This window comes from Falco naumanni, chromosome 11 (genome assembly GCF_017639655.2).
Source record: "Falco naumanni isolate bFalNau1 chromosome 11, bFalNau1.pat, whole genome shotgun sequence".
NCBI lineage: Eukaryota > Metazoa > Chordata > Aves > Falconiformes > Falconidae > Falco > Falco naumanni.
Window position 1 is genome coordinate 16672863 of NC_054064.1, and position 10025 is coordinate 16682887.

The 10025-nt window shown below is 39.6% G+C and overlaps 1 protein-coding gene across 7 annotated transcripts in view; it reads right to left on the bottom strand.

The window, feature by feature from the left end:
• The window catches only part of RPAP2 (RNA polymerase II associated protein 2), a 63156-nt gene extending 53161 nt beyond the window's left edge, over positions 1–9995 (bottom strand). For 6 of the 7 annotated variants that reach the window (XR_005830215.1, XR_005830213.1, XR_005830214.1 and 3 more), the window contains exons 1-9: positions 9901–9995; positions 8976–9021; positions 7866–7980; positions 7158–7256; positions 6052–6117; positions 4749–4837; positions 2447–2482; positions 648–1578; positions 232–326 (exon numbers count right to left, since the gene is read on the bottom strand). Coding sequence is in view for 2 of the 7 variants with exons in the window: in XM_040611148.1 (XP_040467082.1) it covers positions 232–326; positions 648–1578; positions 2447–2482; positions 4749–4837; positions 6052–6117; positions 7158–7256; positions 7866–7980; positions 8976–9021; positions 9901–9958 (1535 nt within the window). In the remaining 5 variants the exon portion in view is untranslated. Of the gene's footprint in view, positions 1–231; positions 327–647; positions 1579–2446; positions 2483–4748; positions 4838–6051; positions 6118–7157; positions 7257–7865; positions 7981–8975; positions 9022–9345; positions 9634–9900 lie in introns of those variants that run through there. The other variant, XM_040611150.1, reaches the window with a different exon arrangement.
• Positions 9996–10025: the final 30 nt, after the last annotated feature.

Here is a 10025-nt window from a genome sequence, read left to right on the forward strand (position 1 = left end):
GTGGTGAGATTCTAACATCTACCTCACCAGGCTCTGCAAACTGACACCTGCAACTATATCACAGATGACTGTCTCAGAAATAAATAAGTTCTTTAGGGCAGTAATGAGTTTAAATGATGACTAAGGCCACCAAGAAAAAGCCAGAATGTCCTTGCATAGTGTGTTTGTTACTTAAAATGATGATTGTGCACCAACCTCAACCTGACATATACCAAAGTAAAGGATACTTACACTTTTCTCAGTTTGTCAAGTACAATTCGCTTTCTAATCTGCATTTGTGCATTCGAATCAACAAGTGGGAAGGTGAAATCTTCCTGTTGATCATCCTGCATTAGATAAAAAACTTTTAACAGCTGTAACCTAGTCTTGAATTAAAGTCAATGCATCAAAATACTCACAGCTTACCAATAAATGTTTAAACATAAGAAAACTCTTATCTCTGAATAGAAAAAAAACCCAACCAGTAATTTCTTAACGGACAGAAAAGTTTGCTTAATCTGACCCAACATACAGCGTACAGCTAACGTACTTTTCCCCTTCCCCAGGCTAGATACTTATCTACTTAGGATGACAGAAACAAAGAGCTTGCAATCGTTGTTTGAAGGCAGGCTTTATACAGCCTTGACACTATTCCACTGGACACTTACTCTTTCTTTGCTTGGATGCTCCTCTGCATGTGTTACTGCCTCTTCAGCCAAGATGTACTTTCCTTTATAGAACTCTTTTACTCTGAGTTCTAGAAACTCTGTTTCTTCTTTTAACTTTTCGTAACTAGGCACAGGCTTAACTATTCCACCTGGGCCTGTGAAAGGTAAAGAACAGTTCAAACTGTTTTTAGACTCCCCTACAGCAACAGTGTTAAGATCATCAGCCGTATCTAAGTCATCCTCATCAAGTTCTTCGTTCTCCTGGTTGGCAGTTGAAATGCTCTCTGATGAACACAAAGAAGTATAGTTTGGGCCATAGAGAAATTTTAAAGTTTCCTCAGTTCTCCATTCCGTAAGTGTTTGCTTAAGCACTTCTAATAAACTTCCTTTGGAATTAACTGGATGCCTCACCTCAGGTTTTTTATAGTCTTTTGAGTTAGCGAGTGTTCTTTTAAGATGTTCTGCCCCTCTTTTGCTCACACCTAGAAAAACTATCTGTGAACCACAAATATCTTCACAGTTTTCTGAAGCACTTGATTTCCCCAGAGTAGTAGTTTTTGAAGGCATTGCAGTTATTTTATCGTGAACAGAGCAAGCACGTATTTCTTCTTGAGCATCTAATTTACAATTAGACAGTAGTTCAGTGGCTTCTACCACATCTGACTCTTCTGTTTTAGGGCTGGAACAGACTTTCTGAGCCTGCTTCTTTTTGAGGATGCTGTTTCTGTGCAATTGCTGTGCAAGACTGGCTGAACTTGACTGACTTCCTTGTACGACAGAAGAAACAAATTCTTGTTCAGTATCACTACTACTGTCACTGGCTGCATCATGAGAACCAGATTCACATGGATTTGAAGATATCCTAGGATTTTCAATGTCAGATGCTTTAATTACTTCATCACGTAGTGTCACCTCTTCTCCAGACTGTCCACTGTAACAAAACACAAGCCATCTATGAAATAAAAAATGGGTGTTCCCTGAAACATTACTTAAATGAGCTTTTCATTCTCATGTAAGGAAGATAAAGAAAGCATTTTTCCCTTGTAGGAGAAGTGTACTTATTTTGCTTTAAGAATCATAGCTGCTTTTCCAAGTCTTCTTGAACTCAGAGAGCTGTTCTGCAATCAAGATAACAGGTACAGACACTATTCCAAGGAGCGAGTTCTCAGTTGCTTATTGGCCATTAGAAAAGAATAGTAAGCAAGGTATTATTAAAGACAACAGAATAATATAAGACTTAGAATGACAAATAGTGCCATTTTAAAATGAAAATAGTCACCCTAAAACATAAAGGAATATAGTATGCTAAAAATCAGGGGGATGGCAGAGCTGTTTTCAGCAAATGTTAAGTTTGCCACCTAATGGCCAGGTGTTGTAACAGAAAACAAACAAAAAGTTGCAATACACAGCAAGGTGCAGAGAGATGACAGAGTAGCATGATTTCATTTCAGTTGATATACAGATTTTTGATTAAGAAATACAGAAGCTTTCATCACACATAATTGGTACCATTTTCTTTATAAAGAATAGCTGTTATGAAATATGCAATGTACAAACAGTGTATTTGTTTCAGATTTCAACAGGCTCAAATTAAGATATATGGGCCAACAGCAGCTGTACACTAAATCATGCAGATCAAATATTCTGCTTTAGGATCACAAAGGAAAAAAACCTTTGAGTAGGTTCTAATAAGGTTTTTTCTGTAACACAGGAAATCAAAGATTCCCCTTTCACCTGATATGATACTAATATTTCTAACTGTAAGTGCATATAACAAAAAAAATTATTGTTCAGTGTACCTCTGTCCCTCCTTCAGCAGCTCTATGTCTGGTGGTCTGCAAAAAGATGACACAGAATCAAGATTTTCCTGCTCAATCAATGCTCTTGAAATACACGTTAATACATACAATACATAGTTGATGCTGGAAGGGATACCTGGGGATCTTCTAGTCCAACACCCTCTGTTCAAAGCAGGGTTAGCAAGAACAGGTTTATACATACATGTTGACAGAACAGGAATTATCTGCCTGCAGAATGATGCTGTTACATTGAACAACATTTAACAGAATCAGCAAGTCACACAAATGTTAGTCAGAAAGGACCGCTGGAAGTCCCTAGCCTGACCTTCCTGCTTGTAATGCAATTGTCATTAGCACTAGTTTAGGTCAGCCACAAATTCATTAAGTTTAAATCTTGAAAACCTCCAAAAATAGAGATTTCAAAACATTGCTGACTATCCTGTTTCATTCAGCCATAACCTCAGTGCAATTTTTCCCCCGCAATGGCCAACTGGAACCATCCATGTGATACTTTATGGCCACCATCCCTTATTAAGTTTTCTGCTGTCAAGCAAGAATAGTTTGGCTCTGTAATCTTTGTAACTTTTTTTCAAATACTTGTAGGCTGCTTTCAGATCAGTCTATGGCCTCCTCTTCAACCAAGTAAACATACCAAGACCCTCATAGCTCATGAAGTTCCTATTGCAATAACAATCCTGGACCATTTATAGGAAAATGCTCCATATTAATGCAAAAAATATGAATATTCAGGATATCTTTACTTTTTTAAAAATACTTTGTTAAAAATTAGGGTATCAAGTTATATTGCTTTAAGAAAACTGAGTTGAAAAGGTTTCCAGAAACTCTGAGAAATATTACTAAGTGCGTGCTGATAGGTGTCTTTCCAAAGCTCTATTTTCAGTTAATCTGCTTCAATTCAGCTAGGCATCACCACAATGCTATTCATTTTATCCAGCACTAAATGCTGAAATCCTCACCCACCTGTCCTACGAATGAAAGAAAACTCTTTAAGCGTGCAGTAAATGCAAGTCAATACATAACACCTCTCAGACAGTACATAAAAACCCCCACAGATTTAAAAAGATGAAAGCTGCACCATTCATATGAATGAACTGAGTTTGGAAACTAAGGGGGATAATATACAATGATTTACATTATTAACCCCATATAACTCTTCTTCAGTTTTACTTGGAGGTTGTAGTGGTTTTTGTCAAAAGAATTTCAGATGTATATATGATTATCAGTGTGTGCATATGTACGTGACTGTGCAAACAGATACACCTAACCATGGACTATGGGGTTTTGTTTCTTTTTTGAAAATACTGCCTCCTCCCCACAACACAGCATAAACAATTAACTATGTCAAGTGTATCAGAACTACAGACTTTTGATGTTAAGAATAACGGGAAATTTTAGAAATACTTTAAAGATGACAAAACAATAGCACAGAAATACTGGTAAACTTACTTAAACATTTTATGAAGAGACTAGTTTTACCAGCTAAGAATCCCTCAGATCAGATCTGGCTGCCCTAAATCTCTTCTCTCATTAATCAGATATTTTGTACGACTGATCTGAACTGTGAAAATGAGCTCACGCATATAATTTCAGCTAGTTTCTTTTGCTGAAAACCAGGAGACCATGAAAAGTAGCGTCTTGGAGAACGAAAGCTGAATAAATTCAGCTGAACGTTCTCCAGGCAAGTATTTTTTGTTAAACAGTGACACCCATTGGCTCTATTAATTATTTGCAAGCCCATGTTTCCTAAGGTAGGAACATGGGCTGCATCACATTGTTCCAGAATGCGTATTGCAGTAACAACAGGAAATGGGTAATCTGAAATTTAGACAGGATAAAGAACCTCTTCATGTTACAGCCTGCTTTCAGGTCAAGCACTCACAGCCTAACCTTGAGCAATGCCAACTGCTGTGCTCAAATTAGAAAATCTCTTGTAACAGAGTAAGAGGAATATATCCTGTACGTTACATGGTTTGTAAAAATCCAATCCTAATAAGTACATTTTAAAGTTAATACAAGTTGACTATTATTTATGATCAGTCTGCCCTCTAAATTGATATGGTCATGCCTACTAAGTAGGAGTAGTACTGTCATGTCAATTACTGTGATCAATATGGCAACAATACTTTTAAAAAACACCATGCTAAGCTAACATGTTAACATGAGTTACCTCTGCTTCAGCTGAATCATTTTGATGCATTGCAGCTTATTAATTAGCATTGCAGCTCGGACAGAGAAAATAATACTCTCAAAAGGAGCAACAAATGTATTAGACTATACTTACTTTTCTTCTTCTCTCATCCATACTGGACTTTTGGAAATTTGAGCTTCAAAATATTTAGATGCTCTATAGCAGAAGTTGCTGCAAAAGCACTGTGAACAAGAGAGAAAGCAAGAAAATATGACTAAAAACAACTTTAACACTCAAAGAAAGGTACAAAAGTCATTGTTCTTTATGCCTGTAAAATTAAGTACTAATTCACATTTCTTTTTAAGCCCATGACCAGGTTTTTAATTCATCTAGAAACCAAACCTGTTAAATAGGTCATCCCACTCCTCACAAGCCACTTTAGCTTCTTTTTTCCCCACTTCTACGCTTTTTGGGCTTTTATTACATACTGAGAAGCAAGCCACTGTTAGATTCTATATAACATAATAATAATTTGCAAAAAAAAACATGAAACTGTTCAAAGAGCAATCCCTAACCCAACAAGATGGTCACATAGTTTAAAAGACATGCAATAAAATGCAGGTGTTTAATAATGAAAATTTTGGATAGCAAAAGAACTTGCATGTTTTGCAATACACAGAACAAAACCTAAGATTTTACAGCATCTTTGAAAAACTAACTTGCACACTTGCATTAGGGAACAAGACAAAACATCCTACTTCTTGGAGTCTTGCCTGGTAGCTTGAGAAAGCAGTTCTCGGAATTTTGTGTATCCCAGACTTGAAACCAAAGGCAAGGAATGTATACTAGCAACACTGAAGAAATTTGTTCCAAAGCTAGAAACATTCATCCTACAATTTAGCATCAACTGTAGATGATTGCATATCCTGTGAGCAGGCAAGCAAGACTTTTATGCAGCCACACACATGAATATGCTTCAAGAAAGAAAGACTTTGTGAAGAGATTTGAGAAGTCCTCAAAGAAGAACCCTAGAGGTAGACACACTAAGGAATACATAATATGTAACTTGTATTACACCAGGGCAAACTTCAGTGAAAGAAAAGGATGTGCACTTTGACCCTACTAAAGCTCACCGCTATACTGGAACAAAACAGACAACACTCCTTCACAAATGTCTTTAACAGATCAGCTGTACCACATTCAAATGCTACCCAAGTAAAACTTTCCATATTATGTTTAAAAATCACAAAAGAAAATAGGTAGGGTTTTGTCTTTCTGAAGAAAGCATCTAGAAACTGAAATGAATGAAAACCTTTATATTCTAACAGTTTGTGAAAATTTCCTAAGATTCAAACATATCGGCTCTGAATCAAGCCACTATATGAATGCTGCTACAAAATGTATTTCTGGTTGAGTCAGTATTAGATACATTTTAGAAATAGACTTGTTACCATACCTTTCTTTCAGTGATATCATAAACTCTGTTCGTTTTTGTTGAAATTCTGTACTTCTGTTTTGGCACCTAAAACAATATGCTTTCGTCAGCATGACTGTCACTTCCATCATGACTTTATAGAAAATTAATTCTTAATTAATGTATTTTAGTATGTGTACTATGCTCTGTTTTAGCCAAACTGCATACTACACAACCATCTTTTCTCTCAATTCTTTTGACATTGTACCTTCTCAGATTTAAGAATGGCAATTTATTCTTTAATCACTTACGTTTCACACTCAATAGAACACAACTTTGGATCAACAAGAAAGTCAGTGCTAAACATAAAACAACAGAGCTGCCATGGCAGAAATTTTACTTATGTATAAATATTGGGCTGTTACACACAGGTCCTTCTTTAATCCATATCTACTTATATGCACGTGACACTATACTGTCAGACAGCCCACCACTACTCACACAAACCTAGAGAGGAAATTACATAAAATATAATACAGTTTCAAAGTGAACTTCTGTGGGGACATATGAAGTCCAAAACAGTAAAACTTTTTGTACTCGAGTACTTTTTTTTCCACATAATCAGGTGTATCACAACTGGTATTACATCACAGGTTATGTAACTGAACTGTGAGTTCTGCTTACGCTCTGACATACCATACCTAAGTAAGTGTGACTATGATTTTGACACAGGCAATGTATATTTTTAGGGCAGATGTATATGCATTCACATAGTAATATCCCTGCATTACATTATTTTTTCACGTCAACCCTTCTTACAGGGATATGTCATTACACTGAAGAAGGAACAAGATTAGAAAGTTTCTGTATGCACAAAGGAAGGCCATGAAGCCATACTTCGTTCATCTTTATTACTGTCAAAATAGATGCTAACTGATTCTGTCATACAGTAATGGCTGTCAACTGATCGAAGTTTACCTTTTATTGCAGAAGGATCACACTGAAACGGAATTATATGATGCCTGGCCCATTACTTGACAGTATTTTAATCTATGTTTAATATTTTAAGTGTAAAATTATAAAGCAAATGCAAGGCAATAAACATTGTGAAAAGATTCTTATAAGAGCATTAATAAAAAGCTACTTACATTTTCCAGTTTATTTTGACATAGAGGATATCCACATAGCTTGATGATAGACCGTTCATCAACAATGTCTTTATAGTGAGATGGAGTAATGAATTTTCCCTAAAATTACAAGAAAACAGTTCAACAACCAATACTGGAAAATCTGTCATTTTTTGTACTAAAAATATCTCATAAGAAAATAAATGTTTAAGATAAAAGGGTAAACGGGGAAAGACGACGGACATATGCACTTCTTTTTACATATACAAAAGCTTTGTAATTTTGCCTCTAGTGTGGCACCTATTTTCATAATTTTCCTCTAATTACATGTTTTGTAAGCCTATTTACCAGGCTATTTACAGGACTAATTGTCATACCATTCCAGCAAAACCACGCTGCCAGATAAACTGTGGTGCATTAGAGAGACTTCATCTAAATTCACAGATGACGTGATATAGACCTAAATTTTTATACTTCATCAATCAGTCCAGAACCACAGAGACATAAACAAAGGCTGTGGTAATAAAGTAAGGATTCATAAATGTACAGTCCTGCAAAACTAGGGCATGTTTTCACAGCAGAATCCTTGAAAATAACGCAATCATCATCAGAGCTGACGACAGAGGGAATAAATGGTTTGTCTCCTTTAAACTGCAGCAAATTACTCCGAGTATTTAAAAAAAAATTGAACACTAAAATATAAAACAGTATAAAACTTGAAACACTTACAGAATTCAGAAGAAACTCTTCAGTAATATTCTCTTCCAGGAGTTGTTCAACAATATACAATGCTTTTTTCTCAGATTCAATCTTCTTTCTCATAGCAGCTGCCAGAGCTGCCTTCCTGTAACAGCATAGACACTGAATGACACAGAAGGCAGACTTCCATAAACAATTCTCCAATAATACCTTTATTTCTTTTTCTGAAATGTAGTAGCTTACATTTTTCTGCATTGCACCGTGCTGGCCAAATCAGGCAACAAGTAATTGGACTAGTAATTCTGTATATAACCAAATTATTGGCTATTGCTTATTACAGCTAGTTGCCAACTTTGGTTTGCATTATTTCCACTCCAGTCAGGAAAAGTATTTACTTTTATTGCATTGCAATACTTCTACACAAGGTTATGCAACTCTACTGGCAAGAGCGGGAAACCGAGAAGCGGCTGGACAAAGGGCCTGCGACAAACAATTTACGGATTGTTGCCAGGAGAATGGGAGCTGGGTGAGACACGAAGAGCCCGAAGAAAAGGACTGGGACAAGATGAGTGTGAGGGTACAAAGGAAGCAATAAAACAAACACATCCCACTACAGTAGTTTTCCTGAGTCTTGCCACTTATTCTATTGTCAGCAAACACCCAAAGAGCAACCATCCAGATGTCTCCGATCTCCATTTAGCAGTGCTTCCCACAGGTTGTCAATGCACAATCATTCTGCTGTCTTAACCAACCGAGATCTATGCTATACACCTGGAAGTCTGGCTCTACTACAGAATCAAATGAATATTCAGGTAATCATCCATGGCAGAAAGTGTTTTTTCCTCTCAAGTTTGGTTTTTCAAGTGAATAAAGAAAAATGGCAGGTATGCAAAGAAGTTAAGATGGCAAAAAGCAAGCACTACAGCTAAGGAAATACAACTATGGAGGTTAGATTTGTAAACTGTCCGCATACTAAACAATGCACATATGTGCACGCTGTTAGAAGTTACATAGCATCACGCCAGACAAGTCTGTATGATGTTGCTAGAGAAGGCAAAAAACCACACAAGGCAGAGAATGCTATTTCAACGTGAGGCCAAACAACAGGAATGCCACATATTGTTACGTCTGAAATCGTACCTTTGAGCAGCATCTTCATTCTTCAGAGCAGCTGAAAGTTTATTCCCTAAAAATATAAATATACAAATGCAGAAATATAGACATTAGTGTACTTTCTTCCTTCAACAGGGGAAAATATTGGAACCTGAAAAATATGAAAACCACTAAACTGTAAGCATAATCAAGAGAACTGCTTAGAAACTTGCTTTTGGTGGCAGAGTGCAACTTCAGTAAGCTAGTCAACATTCAGCAGCTAGTCAGACACACTTTTTCTAAGTGTGAGGACAGACAGGCCCAGCTCCCTCCACGTCCTCCGCCACCACGCTCTGTACGGTCAGAAAGCTAAAGGAAAAATAACTGCGGCAATAATTCTGCGCCGCGCCGCACTCACCCTGGCTTTGCACCGGCTTCACCCCCGCACCCAGCGCGGGCACACGCTGCCCTTTCCCTCAGCTCCACCGCTGCGGCCTGCCCCGGCCAGGGCCCGGCCCGCCGCCGCCCCCGCCACCGCCGCCCCCGCGGGCTGCCCCAGCGCTCCTACCGCCCACCGACGGGGGGGCCGGGCAGCTGCCCCCTGCAGACAAGGGCAACAGGGAGGGAAAGTAACGGAGCCTGAGGCTGCCGGCGCTGCAGAAACCAGGGGCGCAACCCCCGCCGGCCTGAGGGGACAGTGGGGGCACTCGCTGCCCGGGCCCCGCCTGGGCAGGGCCCCGCCTGGGCAGGCCCACCGCCGGCAGCCGCCGCTCGCCAGCCCCGACTACGCAGCCAGACCGGCCGCGGCCCACCGAGATCGCGGCTGCGTGCCCGCGCCGCCGACCCCGGCCGTCCCGCCGCTCCCCCCCCTCCCGGTACCGCGAGTTGGGCGAGTCCGCCGCGCCGGCCTACGGGCACAGGGAGAGCCCAACGCGCCGGGCGGGAGGGCCGGCACGCACAGGCTGAAGCCTACCTGCGTGCCGCCGGCCGAGCCTCCCCTGCGCGCCGCCCGGCGGCTTCCTGCCCGCCATGCCGGCGGCTGCACGCTCCCGCCCTCTGACCTCTCACCCGGGAGGCGGAGCCGGAGCCGCCGCCGCC